This window comes from Rhineura floridana, chromosome 4, assembly GCF_030035675.1.
Source record: "Rhineura floridana isolate rRhiFlo1 chromosome 4, rRhiFlo1.hap2, whole genome shotgun sequence".
Classification (NCBI taxonomy): domain Eukaryota; kingdom Metazoa; phylum Chordata; class Lepidosauria; order Squamata; family Rhineuridae; genus Rhineura; species Rhineura floridana.
The window spans coordinates 20173164-20198236 of NC_084483.1; the positions used below are offsets into that span (position 1 = coordinate 20173164).

Sequence of the window (25073 nt, forward strand, 5' to 3'; positions counted from 1 at the left end):
CAGGAGAATGCAGCATTCACAGAGCTCAGACGATGTTGAATTTCAGTGTCAATGTCAGCTTTTACAGAGAGATGGCTCCCAAGATAGGAAAAGAGATCAACATTCTCCAGCATGGCACCATTAAGCAGGATTGATGAGAGGGACTAGTTCACACCTGCTGATGAAGCACTTTGGGTTTTTTTATATTAAATGAGAGCCCAAGCTTCCCATATGCTTCTGCAAAGACATTTAGGATAACTTGAAAATCTTTCTCTGATTGTGCACAGACTACATTATCGGCATTTTGAAGTTCTACGACAGAGGTTGACATTACCTTACTTTTTGCTTTCAGCCTACTGAGATTAAAAGGCTTTCCATCTGTTCGATATATGATTTCCACACCAGTAAGAAGTTTCCCCTCAATAATGTGTAGAATCATAGCAATGAAAATGAAAATAGTAAATAAGGCCAGAGCAATGATGCATCCCCGTTTTATGTCTGATCCGACCCTGTATGGATTGCTCTGAAAGCCTTTGTTATCCCAAATTATCAATGTCATGTTGTTATGAAGGAGTCGCAAAATATTCACAAATTTATCAGGGCGTCCAATTTTCAGAAGGATGGTCCAGAGAGCAGTTTAATTCACAGTATCAAAGGCCTTAGTCAGATCAGTAAATGCCATATATAAAGGTTGGGTTTGTTCCTGGCATTTTTCTTGAAGCTGTTGTGCAGTGAAGATCATGTCCATTGTCTCCCTGGAAGGGCAGAAACCATTTTAGGATTCAGGGAAGTTATCTTCTGAGATAGGTAGGAGGAGATTTGCGAGGATCCTTGCAAGGATTTTGCCAGTGGTAGCAAGAAGAGAGATACCTCGATAGTTCCCACAATCTGTTCCTTCTTAAAAAGAGTGATAATTAATAATAAAAAGAGTGATTGCTAAGCACTTCCAGGATAAAATCTTAGGCATCCGCCAGGACTTAGACTCCAGTGTTATAGCAGGTGAATCAGTGAGGTATCCACAGCACAGCCTTGTCCTAATTTTGTGGAGGAGTTTCAGTTGGTACAGCTTGAGGACGTTGACAAGGTGCTTGGACAGGTTTGTGCAACCACTTCTGTACTGGATCCTTGCCCTTCTTGGCTAGTAAAAACTAACAGGGATAGAACAGCTAGGTGGGCCAGGGGAGTGATTAATGCCTCTTTGCGGGTGCCCTGAAAGAGGCAGTAGTGAGACCACTCCTGAAGAAATCTTCCCTGGACCCAGAAAATCGTAATAACTATAGGCCAATGGCAAATGTTCCATTCCAAGGAAAGGGCTTGGAATGAGTGGTTGCAGGCCAGCTCCAGCTCCTCTTGGATGAGACCGATTATCTGGATCCATTTCAGTTGGGTTGCAGGCCTGGTTTTGGCATGGAAACAGCCTTGGTTGCCCTGTATGATGACCTTTGTTAGGAGAAAGACAGGGGGAGTGTGACTCTTTTGATTCTCCTTGATCTCTCAGCAGCTTTCAATACCATCAAATCCTTCTGGGATGATTGGCTGAGTTGGGAGTAGGAGGTATTGCATGGCAGTGGTTCTGCTCCTACTTGGTCAGCTCCAGAAGGTGGTGCATGGGGAACACTGCTTGGCCCCATGGATTCTACAGTATGGAGTTCCACAGGGGTCAGTTCTGTCCCCCATACTGTTCAACATCTACATGAAACCACTGGGTGTGGTCATCCGAAGTTTTGGAGTGCGTTGCCATCAGTACACTGATGACACGCAGCTCTATTTCTCCTTTTCATCTTCTTCAGGTGAGGCTGTCAATGTGCTGAACTGGTGCCTGGCTGTGACAATGGACTGGATGAGGGCTAATAAACTGAGGCTCACTGCAGACAAGACTGAGATGCTGTTAGTGGGTAGTTCTTCTGACCGGATGTCCAACCTGTTCTGGATGGGGTTGCACTCCTCCGGAAGGAGCAGATTTGTAGTTTGGGGGTTCTCCTAGAACCATCTCTGTCACTTGAGGCTCAGGTAGCCTCGGTGGCATGGAGTGCCTTCCACCAACTCTGGTTGGTGGCCCAGCTACGCCCCTATCTGGATTAAGATAGCCTAGCTTCAGTTGTCCATGCTCTGGTAACCTCCAAATTACATTACTGCAATGTGATGTACGTGGGGCTGCCTTTGAAGACAGTTCGGAAACTGCAGCTTGTGCAAAATGCAGCGGCCAGATTGGTAACAGGGACCAGATGGTTCCAACATATAAAACCGATTCTGGCCTGCTTGCATTGGCTGCCTATATGTTTCCGAGCCTGATTCAAGGTGCTGGTTTTAACCTATAAAGCCTTACACGGCTTGGGACCACAATACCTGATGAAACACCTTTCCTGATATGAACCCACCCGTACACTACGCTCAACATCAAAGGTCCTCCTCTGTGTGCCTACCAAGGGAAACTTGTAGTCTGGCAACAAGGGAGAGGACCTTTTCAGTGGTGACCCCCAAATTATGGAATGATCTCCCCAATGCAGTTTGCCTGGCACCAACATTGTTATCTTTTTGGCACCAGATCAAGACTTTCCTTTTCACCCAGGCATTCTAACAGCAAGGTCTTTTACCTCGTTTTTCTGTTGCTTCATGCTTTTAATGTTCAATGTTTTGAATTTTTGTAGACCGCCCAGAGAGTTTTGGCTATGGTATATAAATGTAATAAATAATAATAATAAATAAATAAATAAATAAAATTATGGCTTCCCTAAAGTCTTCTGGGATCTCCTCCCTCATCCACATCTTTTTGATGCGCTTATGAAGTTGTGTAAGTTCAGGCCCACCTTCTTTAAAGACTTCAGCAGGAATCTCATCAGGTCCACTAGCTTTGTTATTCTTCATTTGATTAATGGCTTTACTGACTTCATCCAAATTAGGGGATACTGTAAGCTCATCTCTAATTTGTTGTTGTGGAATTTGAGGAAAAGTCTCACCAGCCACAACAGAGTTACGATTAAGGAAGTTGTGGCTTTTTCCAGTTGTTAAGCTCTTTCCAACACAGTGCAATAGACTATTTATCCTTAAGAAGTTTGGTACCATCCATTGAACGTAAGGGATTCGTACCATAATTTGTTGGTCCATAAATGGCCTTTGTGGAATTAAAAAAGCCCCATATCATGAGCATCTGCAAAATGGTGGATTTCTTTAGCTTTCTTTATCCACCAGGCATTCTTAAGTTCTCTAGTTCTTTGTTGGACCTCAGCCTTTGCACTGGCATAGATTTTCTTCTTAGCAGCACAGTCAATGTCGTTCTGCCATATTCAGAAGGCTTTCCTTTTCTTATCAATGATACGTTCAATCTCAGTATCATTCTCATCAAACCAGTCCTGATGTTTCTTAGTTTGGTATCCAATAGTTTGTTCACATGCTGCAGTTATGTAAGTTTTCAGTTTAATCCAGTGTTCCTCGATATTTTCAGGGAGTTCCATGGGTACATATTTCTTAAGCGTTGTTTGAAAACAAGCTCACTTAATAGGATCTTGAAGGGCATGGATGTTCGTTTTATGCCTTGGTTTTCTTCCTTGGAGCCTACGTTGAGGAACAATATTAATGGCCATAGTGGATCGAATTAATTGGTGATCTGTCCAGCAGTCATCGGCACTCATCATGGCCATAGTGAGGAGAACACCACGACAATCTCTAGCATGGACAATTATGTAATCCAGGAGATGCCAGTGTTTCAATCGAGGGTGCTTCCATGATGTTTTGAATTATTTTTCTGGTGATAGAGTATTTTTGTAATAACAAGATTATATTCTGCACATTCAGTCAGAAGTAGAATTCCATTCAGGTTGCTATTGCCAACTCTATCTTTCCCAATGGTTTCTGGCCATAAATCAAAATCATGTCCAACTCTTGCATTGAAATCGCCCAGGAGGATAATTTTATCCTCCTTAGGTATCTCTGATAAGATGGTGTCCAGCTGGGTATAAAGTTTTTCCTTGATGTCTTCATCAGCATCTAATGTTGGCGCATAAGCACTTACAATAGTTGCCTGCTGGTTTTTGGCGAGTTTTAACTGGAGAGTTGAGAGCCATTCATTAATGCCAATAGGAACTTCTGACAAGAGCTTCACAAGACTATTTTTAATAGCAAAGCCTACTCCATGTATTTGTCATTCTTGTTCAGGCAGTCCTTTCCAGAAGAAGGTATAACCTTCTTAACTGAGTTGCCATAATGTCATTTATTCTTGCATAAAGTACCAAGCAAGGCCTTAGTTTAATAGGTTTTATAGTGTGAATACACTGATAACAGTACTGAGGCACATAACAACCTGTTCCAAAGCCTATTGAGCTACAAAAAGGAGTCATTCTGTGCCATTCTGCCTGCATCGCTAGGCTTCAGGCCAAGCACACAATGAATGTAGTGTCTTCAGACGGATTCATCCCAGAAGGATGCAGGGCTTTTGTTTACTTTGGAGAATTAAGGCATGCAGGCATCACAAAAGAGTCCTTCAAAGTAGGGTTTGAATCTGAGTAATTGTAGGCAAGAGCAGAAGTGTACTGAGTGAAGTATGATTGCTTTAGATTGATCCCAGTGAAGAGACTTGGAGGAGCAGAGTTGCATAGATTTTGCACAGACCTTGAAGAGGATGAGTGTTTTGATTTTAGATGTGGAATTGTATGTGGGCTGGAATATAGTGGAGGATTATGCTGGCTCTGTTTATCATTGCGTACACACCTGTGGAATAATGGTGAGTTCCATATGAGCAGTTTTAAGAAGTTTTCATTTAGGGTAACAGAACATTATTCAATGGTCTGAGCTGGAGAAAATCGGAGGTTTTGTCTAATGCTATTTTAAAAAGTTAAAATGTAAGTTAAGTGTAAATGGTGCTGCGTCAATGAGAGATGGGAAACTTATCTAGAAAAGGGAGATAATCTGTCATAATTAGGTTACCCACTCATCTAAGATAGGTATTCCAGCAGTTTGCAAAGTTTGTGAATCTTTACATATGAGCCTCCCAAATTTGATGCCAGTTGCACAGTAGGGATGCTTTCTACTATGATGAGTCAGGTTGAGGATAGATGGAGTCATGCTTTCCATGTTTTAACGCATTTCTGAAATTGCCCCATGAGAAACCTTCTGTTGAGTGGGAAGAAAAGGCACAGCCAAGAGAAGAAAATTGGAAATAGAGCTGATGAAATATTGTGCAGGATTGGTGACATTTAGAATTGCCCTTTTAAATTTCCTCTGGCAACACTAGAGGTGTGACAAGATGTATAATAGGTTGTTCTAAATAAAGACAGCAGGAGAATGTAGTGATGTAAAGATGGCTTTTAATTACGCTCTGGAGATACATAGAATGGAGTTCCTACAACAGGTACCAGTGGCTGAGAAAGATCTATAACCATCACGGCAGATTCAAACTCTGAAGTAACATAACTCAGTGGTAGAAGGCATGCTTTGCATGTTGAAAGTTCTCGTCAAATTATCTCAGGCAGCTGGGAAGGACCTCCAAGTGAAACCTTGCAATGTCAATAAACTAGATAACAGTAACCTAGATGGACCAATGGTCTGACTTGGTATAAGTCAAGATTTGCCAACATGGTGCCCTCTAGATGCCGATGGACTCCCAACTGCCATCAGCCATAGCCAACATGATTAATGATCAAGAATGGGTCCAGGAAGACATCATGTTGGCTACTCCTGGTATGAGGCTATTCATGACTGGAAAGTGGCAGGCAGCTTGGCTTTAAAGCAGAGGTGAGGAGCCTTTTTGGCTTTGGGGGCCAAATATTTATCTGGCCTCATCCTGCGAGCCAACTTTGACAGATAGGTGGGGCAACCCACCTGTCAGTCACATGACATCAGTAGGTGGAAAGGAGGTGCACGGGACAGCTTCTAAGAGTTTCATTGGGAGGAAGAAGTGGTTTGTTTTGAGTGGAAACTGCTTCCCCCTCCTTGAGCAAGGCACACTCCTACCACCAATCAACTGATCAGCAGTTGGGAGTGCGCCTTGCTCCGATTGTTCCTTTGAAGACCCACCCTTCCTTAACCCACACTTGCTATCATGTATTATGTCAAGTACAGGGTGGGCAGGCGTGGTGTGGCCTCCCCAAAATGGCTATGTGGGCCAAATGGGGAGGCATAGCAGGTCAAGTTTGGCCCACAGGCCAGAGATTCCACACCCTTGATTTAAAGGATTGCCTGAAGTAGCGATCCTCCCTGCATCCCAGCTAGTATTCAGTGCAATCTGAACCTGTATTACAGGTGTGGGGTACCTTTGGCCATCCAGATGTTGCTGAACTACAACTTCCATCAGCCCCAGCAAGCATGGCCAGTAATCAGGGATGGTGGAGGCTGTAGTTCAACAACATCTGGAGAACCGAAGGTTCCTTCACACATACTGTATTGTAACAAATGGCTGTCAGTTACTATCTCTCTGGCCACATCCACACCAGAAAATTATTCCACTTTAAACAGTCATAGCTTCCCCCCAAGAATCCTGTAGTTTGTGCAGGGTGCAGAGTGTTATTAGGAGACTCCTCCTAACAGCGCTCCAATAGCCAGAGTGGTTAACAGTCAGCCCCTCTTCCCAGAGAATTCTGGGAATTAGAGCTCTGTGAGGGGAATAGGGCATCTCCTAACAACTCTCAGCACCCTTCACAAACTACAATTCCTAGGATTCTTTGGGGGAATCCATGACTGTTTGAGTAGAATAAATGTATGGTGTGGATGTTGTCTCTGTTTCAGTTACTGTGGAATCTCCTGGTTACTTGAGGCTAGGTATACTGTGGTTTTCTGATAAGCTTGATTTCTGAAGCAGACATTGTACCCCCATTGGTGCAAATTTACCAAACCCATCTTCTGTCCAGTTCTATCCAATTTAGGAAGGGAAATATGTGAAACTGGATGTGTACCTGTAAAATAATTTCACTAAAATCTCACCGGGACTGAGTTGTATCCATAGACAGATGGAATTCATATTATAATGTGGTCCATTTTTCTTTGGCTTCTGTCTGAAAAGGTTGCCTTTTTGAAGATTATAACAAAACAACTAGCTCAATGGCTCTGAAGTTGATTCTGGCCTTTTGTGGTGGCATCTGGATCATTAATATTTCAATGAAGCCATTAGCTTGTCACTTGGCTCTTAGGTTTAAATAGCAGTGTCCATTTTCTCCTGGAAAGGAATATTGCTGCTGGGATATGGGCAGTATTTAAGGTTTAACTTGTTTCAGCTGGCATCATTATGTTACTTTTTCTTCATTGTTCTTGAGTTATCTCTTTATTCTCTGATAGGGCTTTCCAGGGGCATTTTTGGAGGGGTAGCTGAGAGTGGTTGAGCCCTAGGACTTTTCCACTGGGTCCCCCCTTTTTTATTTTAACTTTGCTTGCAAGGCTGCTGGGCATGCTGCAATGCATAGTACTGGGGGAGGACTGACAGCCACCCACCATCTTAAGTTGTTCAGAGATCTAAATTTGAAGATTTATATCTATCTATTTAGATGTACGTATTACACCAGTATATGCAGATTTAATGCACATTTGCCAGGTCAGAAGCATCCCAAACCCTGAGATTTTGGAGGCGGGCCCAAGTGATGTCATGGGGCATGCCTGAGTGATGTCACGGGGCGGGTCCTAGTGATGTCATGGGGCCAGTCTGAGTGACATCATTAAGCACGATACATTAAGCATCAACCACAGTTGCTTGGCGCATACAATTCATACAAAAACATTTATCTAGGATAGAAATCTTAGCTAAAAGATGAAACCTGGGTAGGGAACATTTAATCTAGCCATCTCACTTCTGGCAGAAAGGGTTAAGTGCCCTTAGGCCAGGGCAGTCATCAGAAGGCCATTGTAGGAAGAAAGGAGCTTAGTGTTGTGGAGATGTTAGATGGGAGCACTCAGGAGTAAAGATGGATGCCCCCAAAGGCTGCAATTCTAAACATACTTAGTAAGGGACTAAACCTCATAGAACTCAATTGGACTTACTTCTGAGTAGATAAGGTTTGGATTGTGTTGTTGGTAAAGCTTGACTACGGATCCTCTGCAAAGATATCCATATCCAAGTAAGGTCGGCAACCCCTTGCCTGGAATGCCCTGCCCCTGACCTTTTAACATCCAAATTTCATTACAGATTTGATCCTTCACTTCAGAAAGAGGTCTGAGAAATGAGTAAGAAGATTCTCTACTCTTTTCTGTCTTCCCAGTGGGCTGCTATAAACTCATTTCGTCAGTCAACTCAATTCCAGTGAATATAATTGACAGAGAGAAAGCACACGATTTGGTCTACCTTCATAGGCAGCTTGGGAATAACAATTGCAGCCACGCTGCCCAGTATGTGAATTCTCTTTTACCACTATTGGGCAAGCAACAAACAACAAGACGCATCATCAGTGGGTTTAAGAAGGTTGAGCGGAGCGCATGGAACCACTGTTGTTGCTGCTATGGATGAAAGGGAGTGAGGGTAAAGGTAAATGAAATGCAAATAGAAAAAGAACAAAAGACAGTGATGATTTCTTAAATGCAATACCATACCAACTACAACAAGATTGCTGACATGAGTGAGATCCTATCAGCACATAACACCTCTGCTCTGAAATCTGTACTGGTTGCTGATTTGCTACTAGGCCAAGTTCAAAGTGTGCCTTCCATGTTATGGGTGCCAGATAGTACTTGTTCTGCTCTTGTAAGAAACCGATCCTTTAGTGTGGCAGCACCTATGCTTTGGAACTCCCTGCCTATCGACATTAGCAGGTTATGGGGAATTTTTAGATACAAACAGTAAGCAAAATGTATTCTTTTAGAAAACTATAGGATTTATAATATTTTAATAGTGAAGCAGGCCAGCTAAAAATCCTCTCCTTGGTGCTGTCTTCCCTGCCTGTCACGCACATGTAGCCATGGTAACTAGGTATGCATGGTACAGCTTGGCTCAAGATGATAAGATAAGGGGAGCAGAACACTGGTACAGGACATCTCTGCGCTCTCCAAGGGCTGAGAAGGATTAACACTGGAATGTATTAGCTCATAGCAGAAATATACTGGTATGAGAACTTCTGAATATTACCTGATTGGCTAGAAAATAAATGTATACAGTTTAACCTCCATGTAATGCTTATGTGTAGCCCCCTGATTGGGATATGTTAATGTCTTTGTCCTGGAATGTATTAAAAACCCAGGCAAAGTGTGCCAAGTTGCAGAGCTCCACCAAACATCAAGGGAGACTGACCATGCATATGCTCGTTACCAATAAAGGCCTATCTTTGTTGCATGCCTGTGTCTTCAATTCCTCAAGCACCCCTGGTCCAGCAGACCCCAAAATTCCCTGCCACAGGTACCTTCATTGTACTCTTTTTGGTACCTTCAAAAATATTTTTTGTTTAGGCAAGCCTACACAGGCATGTAGAAGCTATTATGTTTTTTATCTATTTTTAACTCATTGTTGGTTTCATTATTTTGAATGTTTTTAAATACCTGTCTTTAACTATCTTTGCCAATAATTTTATTGTTTTAATTCCTGCTATAAACCACTTTGATTTATTTTTTTTACAATAAAGCAGTATATAAATGTTGTAAATAAAATAAATAAATAAATTTTGGAGTCACTGTGGCCCGTGGGTCTCTTTCCTCTTTTGTACTGAGTGAGGCCATTTGGTACCATCTAGCTCAGTACTGCTGACATGGACTAGCATTGGCTCTCCAGGATTCAAGGCAATAGTCTCTTCTGGAGATTGAATTTTGGACCTTTGCATGCAAAGCATGTGCCCTACCACTGAGCTACAGCCCTTTCTAAAAATGTATCATTTAAAATTGTTCTTTTCAATTCACTAATGAATGCACAGCATACTAGGGCAGATTCACACCATGCATTTAAAGCACATTCAACATACATTTGAAGCACATGAATTCCACAACAGAATCATGGGAACTGTAGTTTGTTAAGGGTGGTGGGAACTATACCTGTGAGGGGGAAACTTCATTTCCCAGGATTCTTTAGGGGAAGTCATGTGCTTTAAATGCGAGTTGGATGTGCTTTATATGTATTATGTGGATCTCCATTACTTCATAAACTTTGCCTACGTATAAATCATTTTAATTAAATTTTCAAATGGAAATAAGCTATAAAGTTTACTTGGTGACCATGGGCTACACAGCATCTCTCAGCCTAACCTGCCCCTCAGGGTGAAAAGAACAGAGGGGGACCATGACCACCCCAAGGAAGAAGGGCACACTTAAAATGTAGTGGAAATAATCATTTGTAAATAATAATTTACAACCATATTGTGAAATCAGATACATATCAAGACATATACTCAAGAAATATTTATATAAGCATGAATGTCAAAGATGTTTATTATTTACACAACCTGTAAAGATATTTATAGTGCAATCCTATGTGTGTTTACTCAGAAGCAAGTCCCAATGTATTCAGTGGGGCTTACTCAGACAGGGAAGCATGCACAGGACTGCAATTCAATTATAAGGAACTTCGCTCACCCAATCCACAATTCAGAATCATGCCACTTTAAGCTGTTTTGCAACTGTTTTATATTTGTTTTACAGTTATTGGATTTTAAATGGCTTTATTTCTTGTTGTGAGCCGCCTTGGTTTCCAACTCTACCTCACAGGGTTGGTGGAAATATTCCATGTACGCACACACTGGAGATGTAAAAATACACCCCATATAATAGTTTATTGTCAAAACCAGTTGGTCATTGCAGAATATTTTTTAAAATAACTATTAGCTTTCTGCCAAATAAAAACAGTGTCACCTAAGTAAGCCCTGCCTGACTGCTTAAAAAAAAAGGATTGGAGGCAGAGAGATTTACAACACAATCTTTTTCTATGTTCACTCGAAAGTCCCACTGATTTTCAGCACAATCCTAACCATGTCTACTCAAACATAAGTCTTACTGAATTCAATGGGGTTAGCTCCCAGGCATGTGGAATTAATACTGAAGTTTTACTGCCAGAAAAAATTCATATTGGGAAGGTTTTCAAAACAGGTTATGAATAAGACAAATAAGCTGCCCTCTTCCACAGTCCTGTAAAATTTAAACTTTGTTTGACTCCTTAATTAGAAAAGTATAATACTGCAGCATGTACACTTTTAAAAACTTCTGTTCAAAAATTATTTGAAAAATAAAAAGTATAATATACCATTTTTGCAAGTAATTAAAAAAACTTACATGTACACTTTTAAGCCTACCAAGATCCTTTTGTGATCTTCTGTTGTAGTGCAATCCTATGCATGTTTACTCAGAAGCAAGTCCCAATCCTGTACAGAGAAAGTTCCCGTTATATAGTTACTGAATTCCTGATGTGAAAGGAAACAGGAAATTAAACTGTTCTCAGAACCTGAAATGAGATTTAGCTCTTCCAATCACAACCCTGACTTCTTATTGGCTAAAAACCTGAAAGGGCAGGGATTAGAGCAGAATTTACAGCAACTAACAGAAGTTATGGGGGGGGTAGCTGACGTTTTGTTGTATATCTCGGGAACCAGACTACCTAGAAACTTATTTTTTTTTAATGAAAGCTGAAAGTCCAGAGATTAAGGTGAGTCACCAGAAGACCCAGAGAGGACCTCCAAAAACCAGAGTCACTGGCCAGTAGCCAGAGGCCTGGTAACCCTAGCCCTGAGTCTTTTAAGTACCTAGCAACACCCCTGGGGATTTCAACAGACTAGATTTTCTCAGCCCTGGGGGTTTCCATCTCTAGAAAATGCTTTCTAGAATGTCTTCTAAATACTTATTTCCTTAATAAATCTGTAGACTGCATGTGTGTGAGACAAGCGACTGCATTATTGTAGCCTGTGATTGTGTTGAGTTGTGCACTGCCTTGTACTTGAGATACAGTTTGAATATGGACTGTGTAAGGTTGGTCTGTGCTGTTCTGGTTTTCTGTATAGTAGTGCAGGACACCAGAGGACTAGTAAGCACATGTAATATGTCTCTCCAGGGCGAACAGAGATTTTGCTCCTAGGCTCTGTCCCAGGTATGCAGAACACCACTTTACCTCTGGGCCTTGCCTTGACAACCCTCATTTCATGGACATAGCCTCCACCTGACACCACAGGTTTCCACCCTTTGGTCCTCCTGGGCTCAGACCCTAGGCACTGCCTGATACCAGAATGTTGTCTTTCAGGAGTTGGCAACTCTAAACTAGGCCTTTAATCCTTAAATCCTGGGCAGATAAATTCCATACATTAATTATGTATGATGAGGTGTCATTTTTAAAAGAAGAACTTCCAGAGAACTAGTGTCATACTGTGCTATGAAGTAGTGCAGATTTTATTCATATATTTTATTCTCTAGAAATTCTGAGTTTCCCTTCCCTCACCAAAGCTATTCAAGAGGCTTTTACCGTGTTTGTTTAATTAGCATTCATTTGGACACTTCAGTTTTACTACATTTGATTTCAGTCCACAGCATTTCAATTCACTTTAATTCCTTAGCCTTGACTTCATGTGATTCACCTCATCTCCATTTAATTTGTTTTGCTGAAAATTATACTTAGTCTGACATAATAGCAAAACCCAGGTATGCAACAACACTCATTTAATGCCATCAAACCTGCTTCAAGAACTTACTGTCTATTCTTAGTCAAACACCACTTGTGTAAAAATACATTGACTTACAACCCCCCACATAATTGCATTTGAATGGTCCTCATTGGCATGTTTTCCATCATGATTATTTTCAGCATTATGCAGTTTTAAGCAGCTGTGCAACTTTTGCAGATGAGGATAAATTTGAACTGTGAATTTTGTTTGCATTAAAATGGGTGCAAAAAAGAAATCCTCTGTATATTCAACACTACTAGAATCCTCCTTTCTACAGGTAGAGATTTATTTGATAGATTTTATATCCCAACATTCATCCAAACTGGAGCACAGAGAAATAATTTTCTTCTCTAAGCCTGAAACTCCACAGAGTTTCAACTTTCAAAAAATTATTATTTTTCTCTATCAAGAGAAACTTTCATTCTGAACTGATAATTAAAATATGAAGCATAATGTATTCCACAGTTTGCTTTTCAGCTCATATTGCACATACAAAGCCCATAATTTTGTCAGGCAAAACTTCTCCATGATAAAAGACCTTCTGGAAGGAATAATGAAGCTACATCACAATGTGAGAGAGATGTCTATTGAAAAGATGAATATGAGGAGAACAGCTGTGGATTTTGTATTTACAAATTGTTGAAGGGAAAAAATACATAAGAGAGAGGAAAGTCTTTGGGAGAGCATACTCAAAGGAGGGATGCTGACAGGGCGTCACTACCGGGGTGTGGAGGGTGCGGACCGCACCCGGGTTACACCCTGAGGGGGGTGACACCAAGAGTCGCCCCGCCCCACGCTGCTAGCCAGCAAAGGAGCCGAGAAGCGCTCTGGGTCGGCGCAGCCAACTCCTCCTCGGAGGTGGGCGGGTGAGACCGAAAGCAGGCGCCCGCTCACTGGCGGTGAAGCCGGTATGGGCCTTCCACTGCCAGCCTGGAGCATGTGGTGAGTGCGTGCGTGTGCGCGTGTGCGTGCGCAAGACCACCCACCCCCGTCCATGCACCTGGGAGGGCACGCGCTGGAGGTCCGCACCCCCCTGCACTCCCGCTAGTGACGCCGCTGGATGTTGATTTGTCTTTATCCCAATGGTTTCATGTCACTGATGTGATTGGCTAACAAGTGCAGAGTTTAGCTAGAGTATACTCTAGTCTGTTTTTAGCATGCTTTAACATATTCCAAGGAGATATTGCCATTTTACATGACACATAAGAAATGTCCTCATTTCTGTTCACAAATACTTGTATCAGTGGTGGGGAAACTGTGGCCCTCCAGAAGTTGTTGAACTCCAGTTCCCATCAGCCCCAGCTGTTGTGGCCAATAATCGGGGATAATGGGAGTTGTAGTCCAGCAACATCTGGAGGGCCACAGGGTTCGCCACCCTGGACAAAAAGAGCATTGGAGATGGGAATTCCCATTGGACTGTGGGTTTCTCCTTGGAGAAGCAGCAGTAAGTGGATGTCAGGAGGCCCATGTGATAAAGGCTATTTAAAAAGTTTGTATGTAGGCTGCAGGTAACATTCTTCACTCTCTGGATCAGCTATGGAGAGGAATGTCCAGAGCTTACTCACTGGTGTGAGCATTAGTGCTGCTGGCTAAACTCCCTCAGCTTGATTTGGAAAGACTTGGTTCTCCAACCTTTCTTGGAGAATCCCTTGCAAACAGTCTTTTTCTGAGGACTCAAAACAAACAAACACACAAACAAACAAAACCAAGTACAGTGGAAATAGAACTTACCCCACAACCACCACCAACTTTCCTTTATAAAAAGGTGAAAGAACTGGTGGAAGATATGGCTTGCCAAAACCAGAAGAGGCTTGCCTGCTTAACTGGATTTCATGCTGGAGTTCATGGGAGGCATGTACGGAATCAGGAGGCATGGAACACTACAAATCTCCAGAACCTAAGAGCATCATTTCAAGTTAAGCAAAGACATCTCTGGGATGCACCAGCCAGTCCTCCTAGCACCAAATTCTTCCACTTTATACAGAAGGGCAGGTTTATTTGGAGGGGTGGAGAGAAGAGGTAACTGCAGGGTGAGGGAAACCCCATTATGAACCAGTCCCACATTTGAAGGGTTTTAGGCCTAGTGTATGATGGGACATGAATTCTCAGTTACAAATACATTGATAGTCACAAACTTATTTATCTATAAAAATTGTACAGCTTAATATAGTAAAAATCTTTAAGTGATTTGCATAAAACAAGGATGGGGAACCTCTAGCCCATAGGCCAATTGTGGTCCACCAGAAAGTCCAATTTGACCTGCAAAGCCATTTTTCCAAAACCACATCCACCTGTAAATCAGCTGACATTACTCCAAAGGGCACTTCATGCTAGCAGCTGGATGGGAAGGTGAGGTGAGGTTCTTCATTGGCTGTGCATGCCAGTTCCCCATAAGGAACTGGTGTGCACAGCCAAAACAGCAGAATTCACCCCCCCCCCGCTCATCAGCTGATGAGTGGGGTTCAGACCCTTGGAGAGAGCAGTACTGAACTCTCCACTCATTGGCCGGTGAGTGAAGAACTCAGTCCTGCTCAGTGCAGCTTCGCCAGTAAACTCACCATCAGAAATTCCCTGCCAAAGTGGCCCTTACAGACAGCATGATTGAAGGCTCCACTCATCAGCTGATGAGCAGACAGTTTAATTCTGCTGGTGCTACTTTGCTGATTACTATCTCCCCCTGCCCCACAGGTCAACTGTGACAGGTGGTGGGATCTCCCACCTATCAATCACTTGACATCACTATGACATTGGATGATTGATAGGTTGGTGGCCCTGTCCATCTGCCAAAGTTGGCCTACAGGGATGGAGGAAAATAAAGATCTGGCCCGCTGGGCTAAAATGGTTCCCTACTCCTGACGTAAAACAAAATTCAAAAAAATTTTTGATAAAATTCCCTAAACACAATAAAAAAATTCAGCAAAAACAATGAAAATGCAACCTACAACATTCAATAAAATTTCCTAAAAACTTGATTAAAACAAAACACAAGCAGTATACAAAAGTTATTAAAATTAAAAGTCAGAATTGAAGGAAACTTGGGTAAATGTGAGTTCTTAAGAGGGCTGGTGGGAGTTGTAGTCCAACAAAATCTGGAGTGCCATAGGTTTCCCATCCATGCCATAGGAAGTAAGTGAATCAGGGTCCCTGGTTATAAGGTCTAGATCCTTTCAATAAAAATTGATCTGCTTTGTCATGATGGTGATGTGGAGAAGTCCTCCTCTTTGCCTGAGAAGACTTCAAAGAAATCAGGACATAGTCTAGGCTGAAAGGTTTGAATGTACTTTTGAACATTTATAATCTGTTGTGAATTTTTATAGCATACTGAGTGACTTTTCCATCATAACCATCTCATTGATATAGATTTCTATGACTGGGAGCCATGTGGGTTGTCCTTATCATATGATGCCTGCTCCTGAGATGTCTGTGGCTTCTGATCACACAGTTACATCCAGCACTGTCCCCTCACTGCTTCAAGTAACCAGAGGAGGGTGGTAACATGGCTCAGCTGTTTGGCAACAATCTGCTGAAATCTATTTCTCTGTATTATTATAATTAATATGCATTTTAGCAGCTATCATGTGGCTCATCTGAGGGCCGGCACAATTATTATGAAAATCACTGACAAAAGGACAGAAGCAGAGTCTGAAGAGAAACCAACTGTCATATATTGCAATATGACAGTAGGAAGCAGAACTGGACAACAGTTATACAGCTGCAATCAGCATTTCTGAAGCTTCTCAGAATCCACCAGTGAAGTACTGAGAAGTGGTTTGAATGAATCTATGCAAAGCTCAAGATGGGATGAAATGACATAGACTGCCACCAGTGTGGTAATTACTGTATCATGCTGGAGATCATACTGAAATTTAATGAAAAACAAAATTGACCTGCAGACCTGATAGTCCTGTCATAATATGGACTTTGACGCTTATAGGGTTCATATTGGAAGTTTTTATAATCAGTTTTTAAAAAAGACTATTTCCTCTAAATGTTTCTTGGGGAAAGTTTTCAAGAAGGAAATTGAATTCCTTACAAAAAACCTAGATATAACACAAAAACCTTTCTTGATGGAAAAGACCAACTCCATTGACATAAATGGAAGGAAGATTTTACTTAATGTGTTTAGAAATTGCTGTCATGAATGTAGCCAAGCTAGTAGACTCAGTCTGGGCAGACCTGAGTTCAAATCCCCATTCCGCCATGAAGTCTGGGCCAGCCCTACCATTAGGTGAGATGGCTGCCTCAGGCATCAGATGCTGGAAGTGGGGGTGGAGGAAAGCAGTGGCAAGATGCTGGAGGACAGAGCTGTGTGCTGTGTGACCTGCTGTGGCCCTCCTAAGCTAGCCTGTCACATTACTGGTGTTGTCCAATCACCAGCATTGAAGTAAGATTCTAACCACCAGTCTGCTTCTCTACATACAACAGGAGGGGCAGCAATATATCTTGGGTTGGCCCTGCATGAAACTCACTGATTGAACTTGGACCAGTTAAAGCTGTTCAGATCAACCTTGAACTCCTTGAAGGAAGGGTGTGATACAAATGTATTTATTTATTTAAGGTATTTCTATACATGTCCTTCCTCGTGTAATCAGATGAAAACACATCAATACACATTTCTAAAACCAATTAAACCATCAATACAAACTATACTCAGCATAAATGAAAAGATAGCATAAAATAGCAACTGATACACAGACTGACCTTGGTCTGTATGTGGCAAGTCAATAGTGTTTTTGTTGTCACAATATCTGCACATTTCTTATTTGAAATATGGAGTTTTCTTAGTGTTTCCTCAGAAGAGGGCCTGAATGATGCTTGAATCAGTTGCACACACCATTGCATTCGATTAATGTAATTCTGAAGTGCTTATCGAGTTAGTTAATGATAGAAGAGATTCCATCAATTAACACATCCAGTAAATTGCTGTTAAAATGTTGGCTACCTTCAGATCTATTAGTCTTGCCGAGAACATCATGTTGAGGAAATATAAATGAAAATGTGCTCTTGGTAGCAAGTAAACAATATTAAATGCATATATGTTCTGGAGAATGCTATGGCTGTTCTTGGAACTTGTTGTTTCTTGCTTACATTTCTTTCTTTTCTTACATTTTTATCCCAACTTTCTCCCATCATGGAACCCATGGTTGCATACATGTGGTTCCCAGGCATCACCCATCCAAGAAATTGACCAGAACCACACCAGCTTAGCTTCAGCAAAGTTGTAGACTCGTGTACCTTCAGACCATACCTTGGGATGAGGGTTTGTGGGGAGATTTTTATCTTTTTTTTGCTTTTTCGGGGTGGAGGAACAGATTTCCAGGGAAGAACAATCTAATTTTTTTATAAGGATAGCTGAAAAGCTGTGTGATCTGCACCAAGCTTTCAGGATACAGCACTGAAATGATATAACTAAATGTGCACAGTATTAATTTTGGCAGCCCTGTGTTTGGGAAATCCAAGGGTGATTTCAGGGGTGTGAAAGGAACCTGCATAACTCAGTGCCTGTAAACATGCTTGCAAAGAAATCAACAGAGAGAACATTCTGTAATTAGAACTCATGTGCAGATCTCGTGGAGAGTACTTAACAATAAACCCCTTCATTTTTACCTTCAACGCTCGTTTCAATTCTGAAAAGGCATGTCTCCAGATTATTCAGGATCACATTAAAAACCAGAAGGTAGCAGTTGGCTTTTGTATTTTAGCTTGTTTTGAGTTTTGTGAAAAGGAGGAAACCAGGCTGGATAATTATCAGTTTCAAGTCTTATTAACTTCAGGATCTGTGCTTCTGGTTTCTTACGTCTAGTTCTAAAAATGTTGGTGAAGAATGAGTATACCATAAAGTTGCAAGGCAGTTGATGTTGTTGATACCTTTCCACCCCCAGCCTTTTCCTCCCACCTACAGCTGCTGCTCTGACCTTATCTTACTTAGTGTTTAACTGAAAATGCCTCTTGCCAAGATCTGTATTTTAAGCAAAGACACAATTATGGAAGGGCATGCAGTGACGGCCTCTGCAGAGAAGTGCCTCTGGGAATCTCCATTGGGCAAGAGGATTCTGGGGAGGTCAAGTCAACCTTTATTATTATTATTATTATTTGATTAATATCCCGCCCTTCCTCCCAGCAGGAGCCCAAGACAGCAAACAAAAGCGCTAAAAACACATCAAAACATCATAAAAACACACCTTAAAATAACCAAAACAACTTTAAAATCATTTTTTAAAGCTTTAAAAACATCTTTTAAAAAGGGTTAAAATGTGTTTTTTTAAAAAATATATATTAAAAAGCAATTCCAACACAGATGCAGACTGTGATAGGTCTCAACTTAAAAGGCTTGTTGAAAGGGGAAAGTCTTCAATAGGCGCCGAAAAGATAACAGAGATGGTGCCTGCCTAATATTTAAGGGGAGGGAATTCCACAGGGTAGGTGTCGCCACACTTAAAGGTCCATTTCCTATATTGTGCAGAATGGACCTCCTGATAAGATGGTATCTGCAGGAGGCCCTCACCTGCAGAGCACAGTGATCTACTGGGTATATACGGGGTAAGACATTCTTTCTGGTATCCTGGTCCCAAGCTGTATAGGGCTTTGTACACCAAAACTAGAACCTTGAACTTGGCCCGGTAGCAAATGGGCAGCCAGTGCAATTCTCTCAGCAGCAGGGTGACATGTTGGAGATACCCTGCCCCAGTGAGCAGTCTCGCTGCCGCATTTTGCACCAGTTGCAGCTTCTGGACCAGCCTCAAGGGCAGCCCCGCATAGAGTGCATTACAGTAATCCAGCCTGGAGGTTACCAATGTGTGGACAACAGTGGTCAGGCTATCCTGGTCCAGAAATGGTCGCAGCTGTCTTACCAGCCAAAGCTGGTAAAACGCACTCCTAGCCACAGAGGTCACCTGGGCCTCTAGTCACAAAGATGGATCCAGGAGCACCCCCAGACTACGGACCTGCTCTTTCAGAGGGAGTACAACCCCATCCAAAGCAGGCCTAAATCCAAAGCAGGCCTAAATCAGAGGTGAGCAACCTGGTGCCCAGTGCCCTCCAGATATTTTGGAACTGCAGTTCCCATCATCCCTGACCACTGGGAGTTGGGAGTCCTAATAACATTTGGAAGGCAACAGGTTGCCCACCCCTGACCTAAATATTTTGTGGACTTGGGATAGCTGGGGTTATTCAAGTGCCTTCAACATATTTGTGCAATGGTAGGAGATCACCTCTTTATCCTACATTCACCCACATTTTGGCCTCTGAGCAACACTCTTTAGAAACAGATATCCATCTACACCACTTATACTCACTCAGTGCCTTCAGACAAACAGTTTATAGGTTTATGTTTTCCTTGTATTAAACCTTTACTTACCAGAAGTATTTGCTGACCCAAGATAACAGCAAAGCTCATGCCTGAGTGAAAGCACAAGGGGGTCTCTAACATTGTTAGGTTTATCTTTTATAGCTGAGGCCACCTTCATAAGAAACCCACAATGCAATGTTCTGCTGTATTTTGCAGAAACTAGAAGTTAAAGCTCACCAGATTGAATTGTGGCTGCAGAAATTTCTTTAGACAAAAGATCCTCCTCTCCGGAGAAGAAAAAAAATCTTGTAAACTTTGGTTGGATATTTCTCCTGCTTTTGGTCTTCCAGCCCTTGATAAGACTATAGCAACCACTCCCCATCCCTGGCCATTCTCCATGCTGGCTGGGGCTGATGGGAGTTGCAGTCCAACAACTACTGCAGGGCCACAGGTTCCCCCATATCTTGCCAGATACATCTAAATGTGTAGGGGAGTGGGCTCCTGCTGGGAGGAAGGGTGGGATATAAATCAAATAATAAATAAATAAAGGTGAGTGTAAAGTCAAGGCCCAGTGCAGCACATCTTAGAATCAACAGAAATAATAATAGACCCAACGCATTTTAGAATAGGTACCCTTGAAGGTGATGTGTCAGACAAAGAGTCTGGCATTTGGCAAAGATCTGTTATTTGTTAAAAGAATGAGATTTCAGTGTTCTAGAGCTGGATTTAATTTCCTCTTGTCTGCTAAAATCCTTGCTATGAATAATGCATGCATTTCTTTTAATTCCTTTTTCAGAAACACTTCTCCCTCTGGAGAAATCAAATGCATAAATCTAATTACCCACATTTGGTCATTTGTTTCCTACTGGCTGTGTCATTATGGTGGCATTGGAGGAGCAGCTGGGCTTATTCTTATTGGACATTGTAGTACTGTATTACCTTTTAATAATAATGTAGGAAAAAGGTCATCTTTTTTTGGCAAGGTTATTTCTGAAGAGCACTGCAAAGGAGGATGTAAACTTCAATATCCTCCCTGCCTCAGGCAAAAGTAGGCAGCAGTTCTAAAAGGCAGCTGCTCCGTTTGGCCCTCCAAACGTATGAAACAGCAAAATAATCCTCTTTCTGTCTAATCCTTTATCACTAATTGGTACACTGGGAGCTGCCTTAAACCAGATCAGACTATTTATCCATTGAAGCTAGTATTGTCTACTCTGGCTGGCAACAGCTCTCCAGGGTCTCAGGCAGAGATCCTTCTATTGCCTGCTATCTGGTCCTTTTAACTGTAGATGCTGGGAATTGAGCCTCAGACCTTCCTCATACAAAGCACATGCTCTTCCCCTGAGCCATGGTCTCACATTGGTTCACCAGCATTTCCTCCTGTCAGAAGTGTTTGTGTTGAACACAACAGAAACAGAGCTTTTGTCTTTCCACCCAAACCCTCTCTCCTTATGCATATCATACCATTGCTGGAGTTACCCTTGTCTTCCCCATATCAGGGATGAAGCTGCAAAGGTTGAAGTCCCTTTTGAAAGAGGCACTTTTAGTTGCTCTGACAGGACTGAAGGAAGGAAGTGCTAAAACACAATTATACTTTATTTGAGTTTCAAGACATCTTTAAGTGTGGAGGCATTCATATTTTAGGACGGATATTTTGTTGAAGCACCAGGATGTTCTGAGTTGGAAAAAAAATGTACAAGACATTATTGAGGATGTATGTTTTTAAATGTGGGAATCCTCACTGCCTCCCGATAACTTTTCTACCCGTGTTCTACCCCTGTATTATAAAAACCATATTTAATAACCTTTTACATTATATTGGTGTAATTGTCAATGACATTTCATTGAATTTTTTGAACTGCAATTTCAGGACAAACAGCATGTGACATTAATCGTGGACATACTGTTAATGTGAACATTGTTTTGTTTTGTAAATAGCAGCTACAGAAAAGACTGAGAAGTGTTGGGACCACACGGGGTGGGGAGTGAGAGTTTAACCCTTTGCCCCAGTCTGCAGTGGTTCCATCAAAAACTGTCCTTCCCAAAATTGTCATGTGGTACTAATGGAGACCCTGACAGGGCTAAACTCTTCCTCCCCACTGCCTGTGGTCCTGATGCTGCCCTTACTTCTCCACACTGCTATTTATGTATCAAAAGACTTGCACATTAACCAGGGCCAGATTAAGCTGAAGAGGGTCCCTAGGCTGATTGGTGTTTGGGGGGCCCTTCTCCCTACCTTTCTGCTTTTTTGTGGCTGCGCGCACTATGTGCGCAGGTTTGCCATCAATCAAGATGGCGGCCAAGGTTTCCCTAAGGGGCTGAAGCCTCTGCCGTCATCTTGGTTGATGGCAGCAATGCCCCTTAGGGAAACCTCGGCCGCCATCTTGATTGATGGCAAACTGCAAAAAACAGCGGAGAAAAAGGTAAGTAAAGCGGGGGGATGGCGGGCGGTTCAGAAGCTCTTGTCCCGCGATAATTTTTTTTAGCTTATGCACGGGCCCCAAAGAGCTCTGGGCCCCTAGGCTTCAGCCTACTAAGCCTAATGGATAATCCGGCCCTGACATTAACATCATTCACACAATTATCATGTCTAGTTTGGTCCTATGCACTCTAATGTTGGATCAGAAAGTGCTTTTTCCTTGATTAAGCTCATTGGGCTATTCAGGCAAAAACAAAACAAAACATAAAACCTGTTGCAGGTTCAGTGAACGTATGAGGGGGGAACAGAATCATACTTGCTAGTCCTGTACCTGATGCTGATCCACCACTAGGCATGCCTCTCCTGTGGCCGTATGGATAGTTCTAGTCTGAAAGGGTCCTATACACTTACAGCTTGTTTCAATTGGTGTTCATTGTTACTGTTGAGTTTCATTTACTAAATTATCTGTTAGCAGAATTTGACAATGGTTGTACCAATTGCTACACCATATTAACACTCACAATCAGAGTTTGTTTACATCCTGTGCTTTGGAGCTCTCTGCCTATTTACATTAGGCACTGTACTCTTTTAGAAGCCTGTTTAAAACTTTTCTGTTTCAGCTGGCCTATCCAGACACAGGATTTGGTTACATCTGTTTTTATGTTTTAAATGTTTTATTGTCTTTTACATGTTTTTAAATTTGCTGTCCTGGGTTCCTTTGGGAGGAAGGGTAGAATATTAATGTAATAAATAAAGAATAAATAAATAAACATGAAAGACCTACTTTTCTTGACACCCTGCATTAACTTGCATATCTCCATGAATGGTTATTTGCCCTACTGTTTGTGTCTTCCAGAATGCTCAAGCCAGCTATGATTTCAGCAGTAATGACCCCTATCCCTACCCTCGCTATACAGATGACTGGTTTAACAGGTGAAGAGCACATCCTATCATTTTGCTTGTTGGGAATTTATAGTGCTTTGCTGGTTGCCTCTCTGATTCGATCTTTTACCAGTTTGCTTGGTCTGCATTTTTAAATGAACCCAAATTAATAAACAGCTTGGATTACAGTTGTACTCTGGTTTGTGCATAACACTGAGTTTTTAGATAGTTCTTGGCTCAAAAACATACTAAAATGTGTATCAAAATGCATATTTTATGGGAAAATATATTACATTAAAATTGTGCATTCTTTTTTTTTCTTTTTTTTACAAAATTTTCTGATTACTGCAGAAACTGGACAGAATTAACTTATGGATGAGCACATACTGATTCAGACTGAAAATAGGCAGATGCCTTTATCCTTATATGTGTGATGAATGTATTCCATGCAAACTCATAGTTCACATTATTCTTCTCCACACCCCTCCCCCCCAAAGAGGTGGAACATCAAGTGCATGAACAGTTTGCGCAAATGGGCACCCATGTGAAGAGCTTATGCCAAATATGACATTATTGGTGTGATGCAAGGGATAACAACTCCTCTATCACTGCAACCACCACACAAAGGCCTTTGCTGACCTAGTGAATGTATGAGGAACCAGGGTTCTGTCGGCACAATTCAGCCAAAGTTAAGCACTTTTCAGACACATAAGCACACTGAGTTCAAGAGGAACGGTTGATACAAATGTTTAACTCTGTCAGTGAAATTATTAAAAATGCTTAGCTTTGGCTGGATTGTTTTCAAAGTAGGGATGGGGGGAAATTATTGTTCAATGCAAACCTACCCAATTTGCAAACTGAAATACAGTTATCCTTTAAAATTCTCACTTCTCTAAATTTTGTGATGCAGTTCTCCAACCAAAATATATGCATTAGGGGGAAGTGTGCATAAAAATCTATAATTAATGAAAATAACAGTGAAAAATGTTTTAAGTTGGAGAAATTATGCAAATCTGAATTAAAAAGGTGTACAGTATATTAAGAAAAAAGCATACTAATGATGATTATTTTTTATGCAGAAATGTGGTTTAAGATTGGAAAAAAGGAGAAGCTGAGTGAAATAGACAGATTTGTCTAAAGCTTTTTTTCCCCCAGAAGAAAAGCCTTAACGATGACATAAAAAGGGACAGTTATGATTAGCTTGTGCTGCTATTTTTTTAATATGTTCTCCTTGGAATATTTTTATGTGTCTGGATGACTAGCTCATGATCCAAAGAGGATTCCTGTGGATTTAATAGATGCACACCAGGAAGCAGTTCTGCACATTTGTCTTCTCTTGTTACACTATTGCAGTGAAGGCAGGCAAGGACTTTCTTAATTTTTCTGATCTGCACTTATAAGAGCTCTGGCATTCTGTGATGGTTAAGAGACAAGCTAAATGTGATACCACAATTAGCAATTGTATCTTTTTTTTAACAGCAGGCATGAGGGAGGGCTTGATCTGGATCAAGACCTTAGTGGGGAATGAATGGAGGCTTTAACCTTTTGCTCCCTGCTGCAGTCCTGATCCGAATTGGGAGACCCACCACTGCTATTTATATGTAAGGAAAGCTATCACAGATGCAAATGGAAGCTTTCCTTCCAGTGAACATAGCTGATATGGGGCAATGAAAAGCTGCTTCACAAAAGCAAAACCCACACAGACCATATTTGGGTAGGTTAGTATATTTTTCCATTTGCTCTGGAGAGTTCTTTTGACACATAGCTTGAATTGCATAAGAAAACAACTTAGGCTACTTTCAGACATGGGGCTTATTGCATTAGCTTAACAGATTAAAATGATAGCGCTTCTGTCCCGGTTTCTAAAATTCCTTTCACACTGAAGTACCTGTTGCGTTAAGGAACAGTAGCTTTTTCAGTCGATATATCATCATTTCATGCAAATGTCTTTCACATGGCTGCAATGAACAAT

General features: G+C 41.6%; 1 protein-coding gene and 1 long non-coding RNA gene across 3 annotated transcripts in view; one reads left to right on the forward strand and one right to left on the reverse strand.

Moving 5' to 3' along the window:
* The window catches only part of PCSK2 (proprotein convertase subtilisin/kexin type 2), a 199192-nt gene that overhangs the window by 103654 nt on the left and 70465 nt on the right, over positions 1–25073 (forward strand). For both annotated transcript variants that reach the window (XM_061622607.1, XM_061622608.1), the window contains one exon: positions 23076–23152. In XM_061622607.1, the coding sequence (XP_061478591.1) occupies positions 23076–23152 (77 nt within the window). The remainder of the gene's footprint in view (positions 1–23075; positions 23153–25073) is intronic.
* LOC133382928 (uncharacterized) overlaps positions 1–25073 on the reverse strand; it is an 85178-nt gene that overhangs the window by 13143 nt on the left and 46962 nt on the right. The gene's annotated exons all lie outside the window — the stretch shown is intronic.